The 23842-nt window shown below is 48.0% G+C and overlaps 1 protein-coding gene across 2 annotated transcripts in view; it reads right to left on the reverse strand.

Annotated features, from left to right (window-relative positions):
* The window catches only part of clcn4 (chloride channel, voltage-sensitive 4), a 108836-nt gene that overhangs the window by 81973 nt on the left and 3021 nt on the right, over nt 1–23842 (reverse strand). Inside the window, exon 1 of one of the 2 annotated variants that reach the window (XM_038802569.1) lies at nt 4472–4492. The exons of the other annotated variant lie outside the window; for it this stretch is intronic. Coding sequence (XP_038658497.1) covers nt 4472–4487 — 16 coding nt within the window. The 5' untranslated portion in view covers nt 4488–4492. Of the gene's footprint in view, nt 1–4471; nt 4493–23842 lie in introns of those variants that run through there. 2 annotated transcript variants of the gene reach the window in all.

Genomic DNA, 23842 nt, shown 5'->3' on the forward strand with positions numbered 1-23842 from the left:
AATTGACAGACAGACAGTTTGGTCGAATTGAGTGAATTATAAATTAGTTGAAGCCAATCATAGCTGTAAAGAAGGCAAAACTTCAAGATAATGATCTTCTTAAATTTGCTTGTCGGGATGGAAAAATCCATTCCGGCATCAATCTGTCACTTTCTGAAACCCATGTCTTTGCTACTGCCTTTGCTATCACCATTTCTCTTTTGTTTAAATCAATCAGTAATTTTGTACTGTGTATCATGATTTGAAGAATTACCACGAGTTGTATTTTAAACTCAACCACTGTATTCGCTAAAGACAATCAATCTGACCTAAGTTTGAATTGTAACCAAGAGTTTATCAGTGGACACTAAAGCTGACAATAAAGTTCAATGAAACTTTGCCAAAAAACGCAGCCTGAATTTCTGTTATTTGGGAATTAAGAAGGGATAACGCATATCCAGGGTTCCAAAAAAGACACAGAGATCCATCAGCAATACATTGGGTTTTTCTGTCTCTCTCCAGGTATGGTAGAAAGGAGGGTGGCTTCATAAGGACTGAACCGGCCAAAGACTGTACAAGTCCCTGGCATTTTCTCACACTTAAAATCTCTACAATGCAGGAGGAGGCCATTCGGCCTATCGAGTCTGCACTGACCCTCTGAAAGGCCACTCTAATTAGGCTCACACCTCCATCCAATCCCCATGGTCCCATGCATTGATCATGGCCATTCCACCTAATCTGCACATCTTTGAACACAAAGGGGCGATTTAGCATGGAAAATCCACCTAACTGCACATCGTTGGACAGTTAGAGGAAACCAGAGCACCCGGAGGAAACCCAAGGAGACATGGGGAGAATGTACAAACTCCACGCAGACAGTCACCCAAGGTCAGAATTCAACCCGGGTCCCTGGCAATGAGAGGCAGCAATGCTAGCCAATGTGCCACCGTAGCACTTGACACATACAAAACAAATCACCCTTGGCTAAAGAAAATATATCAATTGAGGAGGGGAGAAATGTGGGTGTCATTTAGAGAGAGAACTGGTGATAAAAAAAGTGAAGATAATAGCATATAAGTGTACAAATTTCAGATAAATATTGCCTTGTTTATTGGGCGTGATATTTTGACTTTTTGACAAATAGGATTATTACCTACATAATGGAGTACAGTCATAGAAATTCTTGGAAATATTAGCATTAATGTCTCCGTACTGCATCACGAGACAGCTTCAGTGCTGTTCCACTGATCACCATCTGCCGTTTCCAGATTGTAATTTTTACCCCTTGTTTAAAGAGTTCGAATTATACAAGAGGCCATTTGGTTCATCATGTCTGTGCTATCCAATTAATCCCACAGCCCGTTCCCCATAACCCTGCATTTCCTTTTTTATGTATTTACCCAAATTCCCATTGAAAGTTATTAATCTTCACCACCCTTTCAGGCAGCATGTTCCGCATCATAAACAACCTGCTGCATAAAAAGTTCTCCATCTTGCCTCTAGTTTTAGCGCCAATTGTCATAAATCCATGTCCTCTGGTTACCGGCCCTCCTACCAGTTAACCTCGTTAGTGGAAACACACAGGATGCTCCCGGTTCAGCCAGGATGATCCACTCATGTTCCATTGTCCTTCGGGACAACCTTGTTTGACCGGCCAAGTCTCATGACCTATGTCACTTCTCGGCCTTTTGGCTAAGATGAACGTGAGGTCAGGTGTAATGTCTGGACCTGGAATGTCTCTCTTGTGGGGACCATGAATTGGATTCAATTTGAATTGGTTTTTGGATCAAGCAAGGAGCTGGATTAGGGGTTTGCCCCTGTGCACACTCTGACCTCTGGCTTTGTAACTCCGATAAAGTAATTTTTAAAAAACTGCTTCGTGTAACAGTATTCATTCTACCAAATTCCCTTATAATGTTGAACCCTTCCAATTCATATCCCCTTAACCTGCTCTTCTCTCAGGAGAATAAATCCGTATTCTCTCGTCCCTCGACATAATGGAGATTCTTCATCCCAATACTAAATCCCCCTGTGTCCCCTCCTAGGCCAATTTGGAATCGTTCCAAAAGGATGGTGTTGAGAATTAGGCTGATGTCCAAGCAGTGATTCATAAATGGTTCGCATCGGGTGGGGTGGTGGTGCAGGGGTTAGCACTGCTGCCTCACAGCGCCGAGGACCCGGGTTCGATCCCGGTCTGCGTCACTATCCGTGTGGGGTTTGCACATTCTCCCCGTGCCTGCGTGGGTCTCACTCGCGCAATCGAAAATGATGTGCAGGATAGGTGGATTGGCCATGCTAAATTGCCCCTTAATTGGAAAAAATATGTAACTGGGTACTCTGAATTCATAATAAATAAATGGTACGTACAAGTTTGTTGTTTGTTTCAGGAAGCATAAAATAACCCAGCAGTGCCTCTTTCTGGAACATGGAAATCACTGGCAAAGCTAGCATTTATTACCCATCCCTCGTTGCCCTGGAGATAGTGGTGGTGTGCCATCTTCTGGAATCGCCGAATTATGGAAATCTGATGCAACTGGGAAGTTTGCCGGGTCACTTCAGAGGTCAATTAAGAGTTGGTCAAGTTAGTATTAGACTGGAGTCACGTGTTCCAGTCTGGACAAGGATAGCAGGCTTCCAACCCAAAAGGACATCAGTGAGCCAATTGAGTATTTAATAACAAAATGGCAGCTCCAGGGACACTTTCATTGATATCCAAAATTTATTTCAATATTCTTCAAGAAAATAACTGAATTAAAATGTTCAAATGGCGGTGGCGGAATTTGAACTCAAGTCCACTTTTGCATGTAAAGCTCACCCCCTCAAGCAGCAGAATTAGCAAGAGATATTTTGACGGTTTGAAAAGTCACCTTGTTTTGAGATATAGTCCCTCTTCAAAGCAGCCCAGCAAGTTCCTCTGATGACTCAGATATTCACGGGTTAACAGGAACCAAATAAATCCTCTTGAAACATCAAGGCCCTGAGATTAGAAATCCGAACAGACAAATGTCTGAAATTCTTCTCCACTTCTCTTTCAGAGGCACCATTAACCAGTTTGAGATAACTGGGTTATTGTGTCCACAAAGATAACAAGAAGAGGAATGTCAGATGAATGTTTTTGGATTCTGGTACCAATGGTGCAAGCTCAGAACCAGGTACTGAATTTGAAAAGAAATCCCAAGCACCTCTCTGTACCACCCTGCCAGTAACTTAAAACAGCGGACCATACAATCACAAACCTCAAACTCCGTGCCTGCTGTTCAAATCTCCCTTTCGCTCCTCCCTATCTCTGTAACCTTCTCTAGCCCTACAATCAGGGGGCGGCACGGTGACAGTGGTTACTACACACAGTGGTTACTCATAGCTCCAGGGTCCCAGGTTCGATTCCCGGCTTGGGTCACTCTGTGTGGAGTTTGCACGTTCTCCCTGTGTCTGCGTGGGTTGCCTCCTCATGCTCCGGTTTCCTCCCAGAAGATGTGTAGTTAGGTGGGGTTATGGGATTACGGGGTTAGGGCGGTGAGTGGGCCTAGGTAGGGTGCTCTGTCAGAGGGTCTGTCCAGACTCCATGGGACGAATAGCCTCCTTCTGCACTGTAGGAATTCTATTTTATGGTTCGATCCTTTGAGATCCTGCATTCTTCTGTATCCATGACTTCCTTTGCACCATCATTGGTTCCCAAGCCTTCACCTACCTGGACCTGGAGCTCTGGAATTCCCCTCCTTAAAGCTCTCAGCTGTTCTTCCTCCTTTAATACTCTCCTTAAACCCCACTGCTGAGAGAACAGCCGGGATTCTCCGATTCGAGTTCGCCCCGTTACTGCAGCCAGCGAGGACGGAGAATGTGATGCACAGCCAAACCTCTATTCACTGCAGCAGGAGAGGAGAACACTGCCAGCGTGAATGGATGGAGAATCCCGCCCCACCTTTCTTGTAGTCAATTGTAATGTCTTCTTTCTTTCAGTAGGTATACATTTTATACCCATGTACATTCCTGTGCAGCGCATTAGAATGTTTTATCAAATTAAAGTGCTATATAAATGCAAGAATTGTGGTAGGAATTTCTAAAGTTATCAGAGATCATTGAGCAGAGTTTCACTGCTGTAACTGAGTGAAAAGGCTTGCAGAGGTAGACACAGAGCTTGGATTTTTTTTCCGACTTAACAATGAGATCAATGCTCCTTTAACCATGCTTGTCTTATTGCAATGTTGCCAAAGGTGCATGCAACATTAATTTTACATAATGGCTGGAGCAAAGGACAACATTTCGATGTTGCTACGCAACAGCACTTGCAATCAATGATTCTGATGCCCTACTTGTCTTTTGTTAATGCTGGTGCTGAAACACAGGCATGAGTGGTTTCAGACTGAGGCTGCAATGTCTCGGAACTAACAGAAAGCAATGCCACAATTTCAAAAACACGTCCAAAATGCTTTTATTCATCACATCTGTCACCTTGTGACTTATATAAATTGGTAAAATATTGAAGGGCCTTAACTGTTAATCAGATGCATTCCCGAGGAGTATGGGAAGCCAGCAGCCATTCAGCAATCATGCTTCAAAAGATCTATTGCGTTGCTTCAAAGCATTCGTCATGTTTGACATAAGTGACTGCTCCAGTGTTATCATCCAAACAATCTGCATTTGATTTTGGGAACAAATATTGCCCAAAGTGGAAGTTAAGCAATCCTCCACAGTATGCATTCAATTCAATACATAAAACGCAAAGCAAATCTCTTTATCACGCTCCCATTCATTGCTGCACATCTTTGTTCAGACTCCTGGGGGTGAATTCTTTTCCCAAGTGACAAGGGCTGACACAAAGGCGGAGTGCGGGCTAATAAGATGCACAGCAGTGGCTGAGGAATCTAGTCAATACCAGAATGGCCACTAAAAGTGGCTTAATGCAAGGTAAGAATCTATGTATGCATACTGTATTCACTGCTGAGGATGTGGCCTATCCTACGTCAGGGAGAGGAAACACAGATTGGGTAAATGCTTTGCAGAACACCTCCAATCAGTTCACAAGCCTGGCCCTGAGCGTCCAGTCACCTGTGTTATCATCCTAGACCAAAATCCCCAAGTTTTTGGTAAGATCCAGTGAGTGACCAATACCTTTTGTTTAAAGTAGGCAGAAATTTGAGATTCAAGACACTTGCTTAAAGAATCAACCCACAAGACCAGAGGCTTTGAATAAACAACAAATAACATCACTGTACAAGGTTGAAAAGATAAAATAATTTACAATGTCCATCTTATACTCTAACATTCAGGGTTAATATGAGTTATATGTGAATTAACAGGCAAACCAAGGTCAAACACCCCACATGTGCAATAGTTAGCAAATGCAACCAAGACAGATTCCGTGGATTTCTCAGCAAATCTTTCCAAACTTTTCACTTTCAAAGATCAAGCCTTTGAATTTTCCCTGAGCTGTTCCAACTCAGACTGCCTCAGTGACTGCACATCTCCCAGGGTTTCAATCTCATTTCCTGAGACTCTATTCCCTTAGATTTCCACAAATGCATTCCAGTCTATACTTCCTGGCATACTTTCAGCTTTTTAATATCCGACTAGCTTCACTCGGCTAACACTGTCTATGGATATCGCTAAGCTCCAATCTCCCCAGCTACGCAAAAGATATAAATGGCTACCAGGGCTTCTTCTGAGCCTTAACCCTTAACCCCCAGAGTCCTTTCTGCACAGAACTACCAACAGGCTGAGACTTGTCTTGAGCCAGCTAACAGCAACAATTTTGCTGCCTGGAGCCCGGGATTCTCTGAAATCACGGCTAGGTGTTGACTCCGACGTAAACACCGGAGCGGTTTATGCCGGCGTCAAAGGGCCCAAAAGCACAGCGATTCTGTGCGGGACAGGGGGCCAGCACAGGCGTGACTGGAAGGGTGGGGGCGTGGCCCCAGACTGGCGTCAGAGTTGCGACGCCATGACGCACAACTGGTTGATGCTTTTTTTAGCAGGTTGAAATTAAGCCGACGTGACTTCCGGCGCAACTTTTGGACGCTTGGGAGAATCGCGTCCCGGCGACGGACTGGCGTCGCGGGCTGTCTCGGCATAAACTCGGATTCTCCGAGCTGGCACAGGCTCGGAGAATCCCGGCCAGTCATTTCCAATTCTCCAACTAAGTGAGCCCACATGCTATTTTTATATGACCTTTCTGCATATTAAAATCCTACCTCATCCTTTAACTGTAATACTCCTCAAACTGCTTTTGTTGCATTTATCGCACTTTCTACAGTTGAACTTTAATCTTCCCAGAACTAAAAATCACTTCCAAAACATTACCGTGAACAATGAACCAGGTATGTATCATACCTGTCATTTTAATTCCCCCTCCCACTGCTACTCTGACCCCTGCATCCACAAGTCTCTACACTGTTCAGCATAAGCTCCAGGAACAGCAACTCATTCATTGATTAGGCACTTCCAAACTCAACATTGTGTTCAACAATTTCAGATCAGAATCACTGCTCCCATTTTCATTTTCATTTTGGGAGCCAGCTATCGGCGATGATTCTGATCTTCACATTTGCACTTCATCTAGACAGATTTTCTTCTTTGCTTATCCCTTGCACCATCATCCCTTTTCTCAAATAATCTTTCCCGCCTCCACCATATCGCAGGCCTTTCATTTTCTTCTTGCCTTCCCTCTCCACTTTTGCTGCCTCTCTACTTGCGTAACAGTCGTTACCTCTTTAATGTTTTCTGTGGTAGTCACCACTATTTGTATATGGTACATATATGAGATGTATTACGGTAAGGCCCCTGTACTACAGGTATGGGGGTAGATCCCTGCCTGCTGGCTCCGCCCAGTGGACGGAGTATAAATGTGTGTGCTCACCGAGCTCCAGCCATTTCGGCAGCAGCTGCAGGAGGCTACACATCTCTGCATAATAAAGCCTCAATTACACTATACTCTCGTCTTGTCGTAATTGATAGTGCATCAATTTATTACGCAGAGATTTTACAGCGATGGACCTTTGCATCATGCCAGATCCCCTGCTGCTGCTCCCTCAAGCAGACAACGCCACGTCAACCACTGGCTAGCTTGCTTTGAAGCCTACATCGGATCAGCGCCAGAAGCATCCTCAGAAGCACAGAAACTACAGATCCTGTACACATGGTTGAGCTCCGATATTTTTCCTCTTATCCGAGATGCGCCCAACTACACTGAGGCCATGGCACTTGTGAAAGAGAATTACACACGGCCGATCAACAAACTCTACGCCAGGCACCTCCTGTCCACGCGGCAACAACTCCCCCGTGAGTCATTGGAAGATTTCTGGTGTGCCCTGCACGCCCTGGCAAGGAACTGCAATTGCCAGGCCGTTTCGGCCATTGAACATTGCGAACTCCTAATTAGGGACGCTTTCGTTACGGGCATAGGGACATACATCCGCCAGCGCCTCATAGAAGGGTTTCGCTCGACCTCGAGGCGATCAAGAAACTCGCGACCTCGCTAACGGTAGCCTCCCGTAATGTACGAGCGTACGCCCCTGACTGCACGGTGACCCCCCTCCTGGACATCGTGGACCCCACCAGCGACCGCCCCCAGCCAACCCCAAGCCTGCGCCGTGCAGCAGCCAGCCAACCCCGGGGGACAACCTGCGAGCAGACAAAGCACCCCCGGCAGCGCTGCCCGGCGCAGAGCGCACTCTGCAAGGCCTGCGGGAAGAAAGGACATTTCACTGCGGCGTGCCGGGCCCAATCGATCGCCGCTGTAACCAGACCCATTGTTCCTGCACCCCGCGCGTGCGCCCCGTGGACGCCGCCATTTTTGCTCCTGCAACCCAAGGGCGGCCCGTGGGTGCCGCCATCTTCCCTCATCAGACCTCGTGTGGCCGGTGGGCGCCGCCATCTTCCCCCCATCAGACCTCACGCGGCCCGTGGGCACCGCCATCTTTAACGCCACCATCTTCGGCACCATTTTGGACGGCGCCTCAGGACCCCTGGTCGTCGGGCACCTCATCGGGCCACTCATCGCCCGCAACCGCTGCCGACCAGCCTGGGCCCACCAACACCAGTCGCAGCTCGCCTCCATCATGCTTGACCAGTCCCGGCCATACAACCTCGCAACTGCAACATCGATGGTGAAAGTCGATGGCCACAAGCCACCTTGCCTTCTCGACTCTGGGAGCACGGAGAGCTTCATCCACCCCGATACGGTAAGGCGCTGCTCACTCGCGGTACACCCCATTACCCAACAAATCTCCCTGGCCTCCGAATCCCACTCCGTGGAGATCCGGGGGTACTGCACCGCCACCCTCACCATCCAGGGCGTAGAGTTCAGCAACTTCCGGCTCTACGTCCTCCCCAACCTCTGCGCTGCCCTGCTACTCGGCCTGGACTTCCAGTGCAACCTCCAAAGCCTAACCCTGAAATTTGGCGGACGCCTACCACCCCTTACTGTCTGTGACCTCACGACCCTTAAGGTCGACCCACCTTCCCTGTTTGCGAACCTCACCCCGGATTGCAAACCCGTCGCCACCAGGAGCAGACGGTACAGTGCCCAGGACAGGACCTTCATCAGGTCTGAGGTCCAGCGGCTGCTACGGGATGGTATTATCGAGGCCAGCAATAGCCCCTGGAGAGCCCAAGTGGTAGTTGTAAAGACTGGGGAGAAACACAGAATGGTCGTTGACTACAGTCAGACCATCAATCGGTGCACGCAGCTCGAAGTGTACCCCCTCCCACACATATCTGATATGGTCAATCAGATTGCACAGTACCGAGTCTTCTCTACAGTGGACCTGAAATCTGCCTACCACCAGCTCCCTATCCGCAAGGCGGACCGTCAATACACTGCGTTCAAAGCAGACGGCTGCCTTTACTACTTCCTTAGGGTTCCCTTCGGCGTCACTTGTGGGGTCTCGGTCTTCCAACGGGAGATGGATCGAATGGTTGACCGGTACGGACTGCGGGCCACCTTCCCGTACCTGGATAACATCACCATCTGCGGCCATGACCAGCAGGACCACGGCGCTAACATCTCCAAATTTCTCCACACCGCCAAACTCCTGAACCTAACGTGTAACAAGGGGAAGTGCATGTTCAGCACCAACCGCTCAGCCATCCTTGGATATGTGGTGCAAAATGGAGTTCTAGGGCCCGGCCCGACCGCATGCGCCCCCTCATGGAACTCCCCCTCCCCCACTGCCCCAAGGCCCTCTAACGATGCTTGGGGTTCTTCTCATACTATGCCCAGTGGGTCCCTAACTATGCGGACAAGGCCCGCCCACTCATCCAATCCACTCTTTTTCCCCTAACGGCCGAGGCACACCAGGCCTTCAAACGTATTAAGGCCGACATCGCCAAGGCCGACATTGCCAAGGCCGCGATGCACGCAGTCGATGAGACGTTACCATTTCAAGTCGAGAGCGATGCATCAGATATCGCTCTAGCCTCCACCCTCAACCAGGCAGGCAGGCCCGTGGCATTCTTTTCACGAACCCTTCATGCCTCTGAAATTCGGCACTCCTCCGTTGAAAAGGAGGCCCAAGTCATCGTTGAAGCTGTGCGACATTGGAGGCGTTACCTGGCCGGCAGGAGATTCACTCTCCTCACTGACCAATGGTCGGTTGCCTTCATGTTCAATAACACACAGCGGGTGGGGGCAGCACGGTGGCGCAATGGGTTAGCCCTGCAGCCTCACAGCGCTGAGGTCCCAGGTTCAATCCCGGCTCTGGCTCACTGTTCGTGTGGAGTTTGCACATTCTCCCCATGTTTGCGTGGGTTTCGCCCCCACAACCCAAAGATGTGCAGGGTAGGTAGATTGGCCACGCTAAATTGCCCTTAATTGGAAAAAATGAATTGGGTACTCTAAATTTTTTTAAAACTGTAATGAAGTTACTGTGAAAAGCCCCCAATCACCACATTCCGGCGCCTGTTTGGGTACACAGAGGGAGAATTCAGAATGTCCAGTTCACCTAACAGCATGTCTTTCGGGACTTGTGGGAGGAAACTGGAGCACCCGGAGGAATCCCATGCAGACACAGGGAAAACGTGCAGATTCCGTACAGACAGTGACCCAAGCCGGGAATTCAACCTGGGTCCCTGGAGCTGTGAAGCAATAGTGCTAACCACTGTGCTACCGTAAAGTTGCTGAACTTAATGTTTTTTGAAAATAACACAAAGCGGGGCAAGATCAAAAATGATAAAATCTTGAGGTGGAGGATTGAGCTCTCCACCTACAATTACGAGATTCTGCATCGCCCCGGTAAACTCAACGAGCCCCCCGATGCCCTATCCCGAGGTGCATGTGCCAGCGCACAAGTGGGCCGACTCCGGGCCCTACACGATGGTCTCTGTCACCCAGGGGTCACTCGGTTCTTTCACTTCATAAAGGCCCGCAATCTGCCCTACTCCATTGCGTAGGTCAGGGCTGTCACCAGAGACTGCCAGGTCTGTGCGGAGTGCAAACCGCACTTCTACCGGCCAGACCGTGCGCGCCTGGTGTAGGCCTCCCGCCCCTTTGAACGCCTCAGCGTGGACTTTAAAGCGCCCCTCCCCTCCTCCGACCGAAACACGTATTTCCTGACCATGGTCGATGAATACTCCAGATTTCCCTTCGCCATCCCATGCCCTGATATGACGTCTGCCACAGTCATCAAGGCCCTCAATAGCATCTTCACTCTGTTCGGTTTCCCCCCCTTACGTCCAAAGCGACTGGGGCTCCTCCCTTATGAGTGACGAGCTGCGTCAATTCCTGCTCAGCAAGGGCATTGCCTCGAGACGACCAGCTACAACCCCCAGGAAAACGGGCGGAGAGGGAGAACGGGACGGTCTGGAAGGCCGTCCAGCTGGCCCTACGGTCTAAAAATCTCCTGGTCTCCCGCTGGCAGGAGGTCCTCCCTGACGCCGTCCACTCCATCCGATCACTACTTTGCACTGCGACTAATGCAAACCCCCCCATGAACGTCTCCTTGTCTTCCCTAGGAAGTCCACAAGGCGGACCCGTTGGTCGAGAGGGTACAGCTACTCCATGCAAACCCGCAGTATGCCTATGTGACATACCCCGACGGCCGCCAAAACAGTCTCCCTCAGGGACCTGGCACCAGCTGGGTCCCCACCCCCCTCTCCCAACTGCCCCAGCGCCACCCACCCTCCCCCCAGTGCACCTCCCCAAAGCCCCCAATCCAGGATGATCCGTCCTCCCATTGGTTCCACCGAGGGATGAAGATGAGGACTACACGCTCCCAGAGTCACCGGCGACCAAGCCGGCGCCTGCATCCCCACCGGGACTGCGGCGCTCACAACGGAGGATCAAGGCACCCGACCGGCTAAATTTGTGAACTTTTCCCGAACTGTACACCTTAAAAATGCTCCTTTACATGTAAATAGTATTCCACCACCCCCACTGGACTCCTTTTTAACAGGGAGTGAATGTGGTAGTTACCACTGTTTGTATATATTACATATATGAGATGTATTACGGTAAGTCCCTGTACTACAGGTCCGGGGGTAGATCCCTGCCTGTTGGCTCCGCCCAGTAGGCGGAGTATAAATGTGTGTGCTCACCAAGCTGCAGCCATTTCGGCAGCAACTGTAGGAGGCAACACATCTCTGTGTAATAAAGCCTCGATTACTCTCTACTCTCGTCTCGTCGTAATTGATAGTGCATCATTTTCCAGATGCTGTCTTAACTGCTGAGTAATTACAGCATTTTCTGTTTAAAAAAATATATATTTTTACAGGCATTTCCCCCCCCCTCTCTTTTCCGCTCTCCCCCTTCCTCCTCTTCTTTCCTTTGTGTTTTCCGCCGTGTCTGCCTGTGTAGGGGGGGGGGGGGAGGGTGCGGGGGCGTCTCCCTTGTGGGGGGGGGTCCGTCTTCCACCCCCTCCCGTCACTCTGTGGTGTTCCCTTCATTTCCCTCAGGTTCCCTCCTCTCTTCCTGCCCCCGGGTTTTATTATACATCACTGCCACCTAGTTTCAAAATTCCCATGAAGAAGACTGCATTATATTGGAACTGAAGAATGAGCAAGATACCAATGAAAAGGCGGATGTGGGAGATACATAAACTTAGTGAAAAGTAAAGTAAGCCAGCAGTCATCAAAAGCCTGGGCCTGCCAGAGATTCTGTTTGTGTGTAATTAACAATCGCAGATTGTGACTTTGCTCTTTATCAGAGTTTCCGTTTTCCAAATACTTTCAAAAAAATTAATATAGAACATTACAGAGGAAGAAACTATTTTCCGTAGCAGTGAATAAAATAGGTGTGCACTTTTTACGTGCACAGTATCAAAACAAAAATTTGCATAAAATCTTACATTTTTTAAATGTAAAAATCAGGAAATAAACAGTGTAGGTAACAGGACCCCGGTTATCATTTTTAGTCAGACCTAGTTGGGGTCTATAATGGAACTGGTTTACGTAACTGAGTTTGTTGCTGATACAAAGTTGGGTGGAGAGTTTACAGGTTGGGTGATGAGTACGAATATCACATGGAATATAATGAGGGAAATAGTGAAATTATCCACTTTGCGAGGGGAAAAATTAAAAAGAAAAGTTTTGTGTTAGACTAGGAAATGTTAGTAACAGGGGGAGCTGGGTGACCTTGTACACAAATCACCAAAAGTTAACATTCAATTACAGCAAGCAATTAGTCAGGTAAATAGTGTGTTAGCTTTTATCACAAAGGAATTGGCGTACAAGAGTAAAGAGGTTTTACTGTAATTGCTTGGGGCCGTGGTCAGACCATGGTCGGGATTCTCTGTTGCTAGTCTACTGCTGCAAGCGAAGGCGGAGAATTTGGCGCTCAACCATTCACTGCAGCAGGACCGGAGGGTTTAAACCAATGTGGCAGGGGGATGGGAACCAATGCAGGAAGTCGGAGGGAAGTAAAACGGGGCCATAAACAAAAAGCAGTAAGGGGAAAGTGTAAGGCAGAGAAGCCATTGTCAAAAATCAAAAAGGGCCACAGTACAGGATACAGTGACTGAGGAGAGTGTGGAAGGGGAGGTGATCAATGCAGGATTGAGGATGTTGTACCTAAATGCGCGCAGTATACGGAACAAGGTAAATTAGCTTGTTGCGCACATTGAAATTGGCCGGTACGATGTTGTGGGAATCACAGAGATGTGGCTGCAAGGGGATCAGGGCTGGGATCTAAATATCCAAGGATACATGTCCTATCGAAAGGACAGGCAGATGGGCAAAAGGGGCGGGGTAGCATTGTTAGTAAGGATTGACGTTAAATCGATAGCGAAGAGCAATATAGATCAGAAGGCATAGAATCTCTGTGGGTAGACTTGAGGAATCGCAAAGGTAAAAAGACCCTGATGGGAGTTATGTACAGGCCCCCTAGCAGTAGTCAGGATGTGGGGCAGAAAATAAATCAGGAGATAGAAAAGGCATGTAAAAAAGGCAATATTATAATAATCATGGGGGACTTCAATGTGCAGCTGGACTGGGAAAATCAGGTTAGTAGTATCCCAAGAAAAGGAATTTGTGGAATGTCTAAGAGATAGTTTTTTGGAGCTGTTTGTGACAGAGCCTACTAGGGAACAGGCATTTCTGGATTTGGTGATGTGTAATGAGGCAAACTTAATTAGGGAACTTAAGGTGAAGGAACACTCCGGGAGCAGTGACCACAATATGATAGAATTTACCCTACAGTTTGAGAGGGAGAAGCTGCAATCAGATGTAACGGTAGTACAATTAAATAAGGGTAACTACAAAGACATGAAGGAGGAGCTGGCCAGATTGATTGGAAAAGGAGCCTAGCAGGGAAGACAGTGGAACAGCAATGGCAGGAGTTTTTGGGGGTTATGAGGGAGGCACAACAGAAATTCATCCCTAGGAGGAGGACACTTGCTTAGGGGAGGACAAGGCATCAATGGCTGACGAGGGATGTCAAGGATAGCATAAAGGCTAAAGAAAAAGCATACAAAGTGGCATGGATTAGTGGGAAGCCAGAGGATTGAGAAGTTTTAAATGTGAGCAGAGGACAACTAAAAAAGCAATAAGGGGGGAGAAGATGAAGTATGAGTGCAAGCTAGCTAGTAATATAAAGGAAGATAGGGAAAGTTTTTTTTCAATATATAAAAGGTAAGAGAGAGGCAAAAATAGACATTGGACCACTGGAAAACGTTGCTGGAGTAGTAATAAAAGGAAACAAAGAAATGGCAGATGAACTGAATAGTTACTTTGCATCAGTCTTCACAGTGGACAACACCAGTTGGATGCCAGAGCTTCAGAAGAACCGGGGGCAGAGGTGAGTGCAGTGACCATTACTAAGGAGAAGGTTCTGGGGAAACTGAAAGATCTAAAGGTGGATAAGTCATCTGGACCAGATAGACTACACCCCAGGGTTCTAAAAGAGATAGCTGAGAAGATTGTGGAGGCATTGGTGATGATCTTTCAGGAATCACTGGAGGTAGGAAGGGTCCCAGAGAACTGGAAAGATGCTAATGTAACAAACTGTTGAAGAAGGGAGGGAGACAGAAGACGGGAAATTATAGGCCGGTTAGCCTGACTTCGGTCATTGGTAAGATTTTAGAGTTTGGTATTAAAGATGAGATCACAACGTACTTGGAAGTGCATGGTAAAATAGGACTGAGTCTGCACGACTTTGTCAAAGGGAGGTCATGTCTGACAAATCTGTTAGTGGTCTTTGAGGAGGTAACAAGGAAGTTAGACAAAGGAGAACCAGTGGACGTGATTTATTTACATTTCCAGAAGACCTTTGACAAGGTGCCGCATAGGAGACTGTTCAATAAGTCAAAAGCCCATGGTGTTAAGGGTATGATCATGGCATGGATAGAGGATTAGCTGACTGGCAGAAGGCAGAGAGTGGGGATAAAGGTGTTTTTTTCAGGATGGCAGCCGGTGACTAGTGGTGTGCCTCAGGGGTCGGTGCTGGGACCACAACTTTTCACAATATACATTAATGATCTGGAAGAAGGAACTGAAGGCAGTTGCTATGTTTGCAGATGATACAAAGATCTGTAGAGGGACAGGTAGTATTGAGGAAGCAAGGGGGCTGCAGAAGGATTTGGACAAGCCAGGAGAGTAGGCAATGAAGTGGCAGATGGAATACAATGTGGAAAAGTGTGAGGTTATGCACTTTGGAAGGAGGGTTCTTACTGAAACTTACAGGATACTGCGAGGTCTGGATCGAGTGGACGTGGAGAGGATGTTTCCACTTGCAGGGGCTTGTAGGGGCCCCACTTGTATATGGGCTGGTTAGCACAGTGGGCTAAACAGCTGACTTTTTATGCAGAACAAGGCAGCAGCGCGGGTTCCATTCCCGTACCGGCCTCCCCGAACAGGCGCCAGAATGTGGCGACTCGGGGCTTTTCACAGTAACTTCAATGAAGCCTACTTGTGACAATAAGCATTTATTATTATTAATGTAGGACAAACTAGAACCAGAGGACATCATTTCAGACTAAAGGGACGATCCTTTAAAACAGAGATGAGGAGCAATTTCTTCAGCCAGAAGGTGGTGAATCTGTGGAACTCTTTGCCGCAGAAGGCTGTGGAGGCCAAATCACTGAGTGTCTATAAGACAGAGATAGATAGGTTCTTGATTAATAAGGGGATCAGGGGTTATGGGGAGAAGGCAGGAGAATGGGGATGAGTAAAAATATCAGCCATGATTAAATGGCGGAGCAGACTCGATGGGCCGAGTGGCCTAATTCTGCTTCTATGTCTTATGGTTTTATGGAGAAACCCGCTGCTGTAAATGGACAGAGGATCCTGCCCCATACCTGGAAAAACACATACTGTTTAGGTATCCTTATCTGAAGATATACTTGTTTTAGATGGAGAACAACAAAGGATTAGTCTCAGAGGAGAGATTAAGCAGATTAGGGCTATATATCCTAGAATTTAGAAGAATGAACAATGATCAAATTGGAGTGTATCGCATTCTTGAGAGGGCCCATATTGGGAGGATGTTTCCTCTGGAATGGAGTCGAGAACTAGGAGTCACAGTATCAGAATAAGATTGATCATTTAGAGCTGAGATGATGTGAAATATCTTCAAAGAGTTAGTGAGTCATTGAGTATATTTAAGATAGAGATCTATAGATCTTTGAATACTGGTAACTGTGCGGAAGGTTGAGGTAGATGATCAGCTATAATCTTTTTGATCATGCCAAAAAGCCAACATTACTGCCCCTATTTCTTATGGTCTTCTAGGCCTCCCCAAAAATAATCTTGGCCACTGCCACCTTGGGACCATATTCCCTGTAAGTTATCTTGCTGGTGGCAGCTCTGGTCCTGTTTTCAGGCATCAATCTGGTGAGCTGCGGCAGGACACGTCTGCTTGGCATTCCACCGGTCGCCCGCTCAATTTGAATAAGGCCAAGGCTGTGAATTCACCCATCCCGATCAGCCCCACACTCTGCTCATTACCGAACCTAATGGTTTCCTCTTACATAATTAAATATTTTCACGTCCCACCGTTTTGTCTAAAAGTTCCTTCCAAATGTTGGCCCACTCTGTGTGAAGAAGCAATTCTTAAATCAGTCTTAATATGGCCTTTTCTCATTTGGACCTGAATATCATTTTCCTGTATTTTATTTTATTTTACAATATAACCTTTACCATTACATTTACAATTTTACACCCACACTGTAATCTCATCTCTCAGACTCCTCCTTTCAATGCGAGATACCCAAGTCCCTCCAAAAAACAAAATATTGCAGAAAAGAAAGAGAAAATTGAGTGCTGGAAATATTCAGCAGCATCCGTGTGGGCAGGAAAAGCGTCAACGTTTCAGATACATGACCTTTGACCAGAGCTGGACTGTTGAAAGGTCACTGGCCCGAAAAGCTGACTTTATTTTCTCTCCCCACAGATGTTGCCAGACCTGCTGCGTATTTCCAGCTATTTCTATTTTTTCCCTCCAGCCTTTCCTCACAACTCAAAGCTGTAAGGTGAATGAATCAGCATTGTGGCTCCTTTCTGTGCTGTACTGGTGTTTGAGTGACTAGAAATGGACAGAACAATTAAGATGGGGTCTGACCAGAGCTTCCTGTGTTCTGCCATTTTGGGCATGTAGTTCACCATGCTGTTGGCGTTGTTATTAGTTCCCTGCACTGGTTGGACATGTTGAGGTTTCTGAGCTGACGCTGAGCACCTTCACAGGAGCACATTTTGGGCGAGCTTTACTCTTGATTGAGTTCATAAAGTTCCCACAACAATTTGTCGGAGAAAATGTGGCAACAGGTTGGCTGCCTAACTTCTAGGTCACGGATGCCACAAGGGATAGAAACTCATTTTTTTAAAGCGTATTTTCACACACTTTTTTTCCTTTTGGGGAATTGTGGTGGAAAGATTGCTGAGCTTATTATTAGCCTGTTGAACCCTGTTATGAACATTCCTTTTGTGACCAATGAGTCCTGGCAGTGGACTTAAACACGGAGCTTCTAGTGCGGCTGTGGGGGCACCACCATTGCTCCACAAGGGTCTCGTATGCTCAATAAATGAGCTGGTGGAAAAGATTTAAATGGCTATAGAGGAAGTAGCTGCCCTTACTAAAAACACCAATGTGAGTCCCAGGAGTCGGGAAGCTGGATTCAGCTCAGAATTAAAGTAATAAAAGTAAAGTCACCATAGTCCCAGATGACCATAGGCTGCTTTCCCCTATGTGGGGGAGAGCTGACTGGTGGTGATTTAACCTGACGATCACCTCAGGTGAGGGGCAAGGTTGAGAAGGTCCGCCTTCATGAATAACATCGCCCGGTACAGGAATTGAGCCTGTGCTGTTGGTATCACTGAAGGGCGGCACGGTAGCACAGTGGCAAGTACTGTTGCTTTATGGCGCCAGGGTCCCAGGTTTGATTCCCGGCTTGGATCACTGTCTGTGCGGAGTCTGCACGCTCACTCTCTGTGTGGGTTTTCTCCGGGTGCTCCGGTTTCCTCCCGAAAGACTTGCTGTTCGGTGAATTGGACATTCTGAATTCTCCCTCTGTATACCTGAACAGGCGCCAGAATGTGGTGACCAGGAGTTTTTCACAGTAACTTCATTGCAGTGTTAACGTAAGCCTACTTGTGACACTAGTGAAGCCACCTGAGGTGGCCACTTCCAATTCCAAAATGGATGCCCGCAAAGAATACAGGGAAAATCGGACAGGCACAGGAAAACAAGTAGGTGCAAGGTTTCCTGTGTATTAAGACTTGCAGAACCCAGACAGAACCGAAACCAATAGCCATCGACATATTAATGAGCGATCCGCGGGAATAATTAGAAACATTGAATCAATCGGGACCAAACCAGACTCCCCGGCGCCAGCAGGAGCCAGGACAAAGGAAGGCCAACGGACACATAGGAACCGCCCAGCAATCAGGGAACAGCTCCAGTATTGGAGAAATCGATAGAACCAATTGGGACATGGTCCAATTAATTGGGACCAGGTCCGGGGTCCGGCCACAAGGGCACGAAACCCCTGGGGACTATAAAGTAGAATCCCCAAGTTCAGTTCGCTCTCTTGGCAGGATCTCTTGGCAGCTCTCAAAGAACTCTTGACTGTGACTCTCAACAAGGAGAGACCTACCACTTCTTTGCTAAAGTTAAGCAGCAGGCAACCATGTACGGCCTGGATGAGCGAGAGCAAGCGAAGCTCACAGTTTTGAGCCTAGACCCTTCCATTGTAGCAGCCCTTCCCGACCCACAGAATGTAGGAGGAGGCACCCTAGCAGAGATGCACACAGCGATCCTAGATGCGATCGGTTATAATAGAGGTGACCCCGTAGAAGGCCTGAATCGATTCAGGCAGAAGAAAACCCAACACCCCACAGCGTTTGCTGGACGCTTGTGGATCCACTTTACAGCAGTTTTTGGAGAATTAGACCGTGCCCATTTGTCCACAGACAACATGGCCAAATGGACTCGAATCCTGACCTCTCATGCCAAAGAGGCAGGACAGAGAGCTTGTGCTAATTATGACCCCTCAGATGAGGCCCACAACGAAAAATGGGTTTTAAAAAGGTTGTCCCGCGCTTGGGAGCAATCTGTTCAGAATAAACCCGCATTTAGGCAACCCAATAAAGAGCAGGCAGAGGCAGATATACACGCAGTTAAAACGCACCGAAACCCCGCATGGGTGAATGAAGGTAGAAACAGCCCACCCCAGAACTCACAGGAGTGTTACAACTGTGGACATCCAGGACACTTTGCACAAGAGTGCAATGTCCCACAGAAAGCACAGAGAGCCCAACAGATACGCACACTAAATAGGAATAGGACAAAGCCTTTTAACAGTGTAAGCGCCTGTTCAGACCAGGGAGACATGAACGGCACAGACAGACGGTGCTCGGGCTCCCCAACTTGGGTCTGCGACACCCTTTGGGATAGGTCTGGCCGACCGGTCGTTGCAGCAAAAGTACGGGGTCAGCCCATTGAACTTCTCTGGGACACAGGAGGGTCCCGCACCACAGTTAATTCCTCCACCATGTTCCAAAAAGACACATGGCCCACTACAGACACCATCACCCTCAGCGGCTTTACAGGCCACTCACAACAGGGACACATCACAGCCCCTGTATCCATTCAGACTGGCAATATAACCACAAAACACCCCATCGTTTTAGTTGATCTGCCCCACGCAGCAGAACACATTTTGGGAATCGATTTTATGAGCTCCCAAAACCTTTCATTCGATCCAGTAAACAAATGTGTCTGGAAAATGTCAAAGACAGCAAGAGCCCCCGCCACGCTCACAGTAGGAGATTATGCTAATAGGATCAGCGCCGTCGGCGAATACTGGTTTGACCCAAGCACGATTAGCACAGACAAGCAGGTTAGGGCAGTTCTACAGGAAAACAGAGCAGCATTTGCTCAACATAAACACAACTGTGGCAGCATGGCTGGCTCGGTTCAGATTACAGGACCTGACCCTAGACCCCAGAAGCAATACGGATTTCCCCAAGATGCAGAGGGAGAAATCTCCAAGGTGATTGGTAGCTTATTAGAACAGGGCGTACTAAGATCAGTAGCCTCCACTAATAATGCCCCGATTTGGCCAGTGAGAAAGCCCGATGGATCATAGCGACTGACCATCGATTACCGGGAGCTTAACAAAGTCACCCCAGCAGCAGCCCCCACTGTAGCCACAAGTCCCGAGACCATGCTCAAACAGGGACTCCATTCACGATACTTTACGGTTTTGGATATCAGTAACGGATTCTGGTCCATTCCATTGGCAAAAGCGTGCCAGTATAAATTTGCGTTCACTTTCAAAGGTCAGCAATACACGTGGACATGCCTTCCACAAGGATTCCACAACTCCCCCTCCATTTTCCACCGACAGCTGGCAAATGGTGTATCTAAATTTTCTCACCCCGAATGTCTGGTCCAGTATGTAGACGACCTGTTACTGCAGACAGACACCAAGGCAGAGCACATTTTGCGTCTAGCAGAACTCCTAGGGCTCCTGCAGCAGATTGGATGTAAAGTTAACCCCAAAAAGGCCCAAATTTTGGAAGAAAAGGCGATATATTTGGGAACAATTATCACGCACGGCAAACGCGAGATCGAGCGTAAAAGGATTGACTCAATTGTCAAATTGTCCCTTCCCCAAAATGTCTCAGCCCTCCGGTCGTTTTTAGGACTGGTTGGCTACTGCCGAAACCATGTCGACGGTTTTGCCACCAAAGCAGCGCCCCTCTCAGACCTCCTAAAGAAAAAAGCTCCTTGGGAATCGATGCCATGAATGCTTTAAAACGCGCACTCATCGCAGCCCCCGCACTACAGGTTCCAGACCCACTTTCCCCCTACGCTATAGAGGTAGAAAGCACAGGCCACACCCTTTCGGCCGTACTCCTCCAGGAACGGCACGAACAGTTTAGAACCTGTGGAGCAAGGATTTTCTGCGAGTGAAAGGCACCTGCTCGCAGTCTTTTGGGCAGTTCAGTATTTTTCATATATAACAGGACTCAACCCCATCACCATCCTCACAGAACACACCCCAACATAGCTATTGTTAGACGTTCGCCTTAAAGGTGGCACAGTCAGCCAAATCAGAGCAGCCCGTTGGACCCTTCTTTTACAGGCACGGGACATCACTGTTAAAAGGACTAAAACCCGCACATTCCTTGCCGACAACCTACAGTACCCAGGCACCCCTCATGAATGTCAGATTATCGCACCACATCACAACAGATTATCGCACCTTCATCGCAAAAACACCTCCCAAGAAGATAGGAACTTCACCCCAGAGACCCCAGCCCACTGACACGTGCGCACCCCTGAGAATATATGTGGATGGCTCTTCCACAGTATTAGATGGGCAACGCATAACAGGGTGCGGAATTTATGTAGAGGACGCGCAGGGACACGCCCTAGAAGAAATCTCCTTAAAGCTACCAGGACACTTAGGCTCGCAGGCAGCAGAACTGGCAGCTATTGCATATATAGTTGATCACCCCAATTCGTTCCCCAGCCCAGCAGACATATACTCAGACAGCCTCTATGTCTGTAGCAGCCTTACAGAATTCCTACCCCTGTGGGAAGCAAGAGGATTTGTTTCCGCAGCCGGAAAACCCCTACCATCAGCCCCATTACTCCGACATATTTTAGATCAAGCAAAGGACAGGACATATGGAATTATAAAAGTTCGTAGTCACCACCGTTCCTCCCCACCTGGAAATGTGAAAGCTAACGCACTAGCTAAGGCAGGCTCCAGGCATGGTTACTTTTGGAAACCCCCGAAAGCGCCCCAGTACACGCAGTTCAGGTCTCACAGACCAATATCCAAGATTTAGCGCAAGCCCAGAAACAAGACGAAAAGCTCAGGGAAACTTTAAAGGGAAACTTCCCAGCCCCGTACGACAAATTTAGAAATTCTCTGACCACACATGACTGTGCGATCCTGAAAGACACTCTTTATGTGGTTCCTGAGCAGGACAGGAATCAACTCATTTGTTTGTTCCATGACAGTCATGGACACCAGGGCATTGAGCCCACTGTAGCCCACCTCAGGCAGCTCTGTTGGTGGCCGAATCACCCACTATGTTGAGAATTGCCTGATCTGTGCCCAGAACAATCCGGACAGATATGCAAAAAAGGCTCAACTTAGCCATACCTGCCCCGTTAATGGCCCCTGGACTAACCTCCAGATTGACTTTATTGGACCCTTCCCCCTTGCAGAAGTGGTTACAAATATGTGTTGGTGGTTATCAACACATTTACGAAATGGGTAGAGGCATTCCCATCAGCAACTAATACAGCGAAGACCACAGCTAAAATTCTGACCCACCACATCTTTACAAGATGGGTGCTCCCCCACAGCATAGAGTCCGACCAAGGCTCCCATTTCACAGGACGTGTTATGAAAAACGTCCTGATAATATTTGGCATTACTCATAAATTTCATATCGCATACCACCCCAGTCAAGTGGTATTGTCGAAAGGATGAATCCGACCCTAAAAATGGTTCAACAGAACAACAGCACTTGGGACTCAGTCCTCCCATTTGCTCTCATGTTTTTAAGAAACACGATTTCCACATCCAAAGGTTACACCCCCCACACTCTCATGACCGGATGCCCCATGAAAGGCACAGAATATTTATTGGGACTAGACTTGACCAGCCCCAAAGTGACGGCCCTCACCCACGAGAACGCAGTAAAACAGCTCGTAGAGAATGTTAAAACGGCTCAGCTAGCAGCTGCAGTAAAACTCGGCACCAGAAAGAAACAGAGCAAGGCTTGTTTTGACAAGACAGTGCATGCGACTGAGTTTGAAGTAGGGCAGCAGGTTATGCTATCCCTTTACAACCCCAGCACATTCCTGTCACCTAAGTATTCAGGTCTGTACTTGGACAAAGTAAGCCCCTCCATGTATAAAATAAAGTACCCCAACAGAAAGACTGCGTGGTTTCATATTAACCAGCTCAAGGCATATAGCTCGCAGTCCAACCACGCACACCACGTCATGCTTGACGCAGATGACCACGCCCCGCCCACAGGAGGCGCATTCCTACCCTCCCCCAGCCCGACCAGCCCATCCACAAACTCGACCTCAACCTGATCACATTCCTTAACAACCCACACCCAACACCTCCGCCCCATGATGACGACCCCGACTCCGTTAGCTCCGAACTCGACACACGTTTTTGGCACCGCGACAATTCGTTCAGGCTCATCCGGAACGATGAGATGGACCCCAACTCACACCATGCAGCTTTGGCAACCCTTATCCATACAGGAGTATGGCATCCGGGAGAAGAGGATGACATTAAGTCTGACTCCCAACACGAGAATCCCTTTGCGACCCTGTTCGCAACAGATAACTGAGGTGTCCAGATGATGTTTTAAAAAGGAACCGCTAGAGAGAAACGGTGTCCTTTCTAATGGAACCTGCACGATATTCATTGCATGTTTGTTTGTCTTTGTCAAATGTTCTTTGTTTGCATTTAAACAGCCTTCCACAGCCCCACTCCAAATTTGTCCGCAGAAATCTATGAGAACTTGACGGCATGCTTATCAGCCGAAACCGCTAAGAACTTCCCAGCACCCATTTCATAATTGCTCTTCCGACTTGATGGTAGAGATATTACTGCAACCCACCACGATGACTACATTCTTGCCCGTTCATGCCAGTTACTCAGGCAGTGGAGAAACGGCACTAACTCCCACCCTGTCTGAGGACCACCCCTCTGGTCAGCTAAGCTCGGGTAGAGCACAGACCGCCCTACCCGGGGATTCCATCCAATTCTTACCCGCCACGGCCCATACGCACCTCATTTCGGCTTTTTCGTTTCAAAAGTTTTTGTTTTGTTTTATAGTAACCCTTCGGTTGCTTCCCCTCATGCTATTTACATCCTCAAACATTGGGATGGTAAATTGCACAGGCTGCGAGACGGCTCGCATTGTTTCAGTATTTTCAAGAATGTCTGGTCCT

The sequence above is a fragment of the Scyliorhinus canicula genome, chromosome 7 (assembly GCF_902713615.1).
Source record: "Scyliorhinus canicula chromosome 7, sScyCan1.1, whole genome shotgun sequence".
Lineage (NCBI taxonomy): Eukaryota > Metazoa > Chordata > Chondrichthyes > Carcharhiniformes > Scyliorhinidae > Scyliorhinus > Scyliorhinus canicula.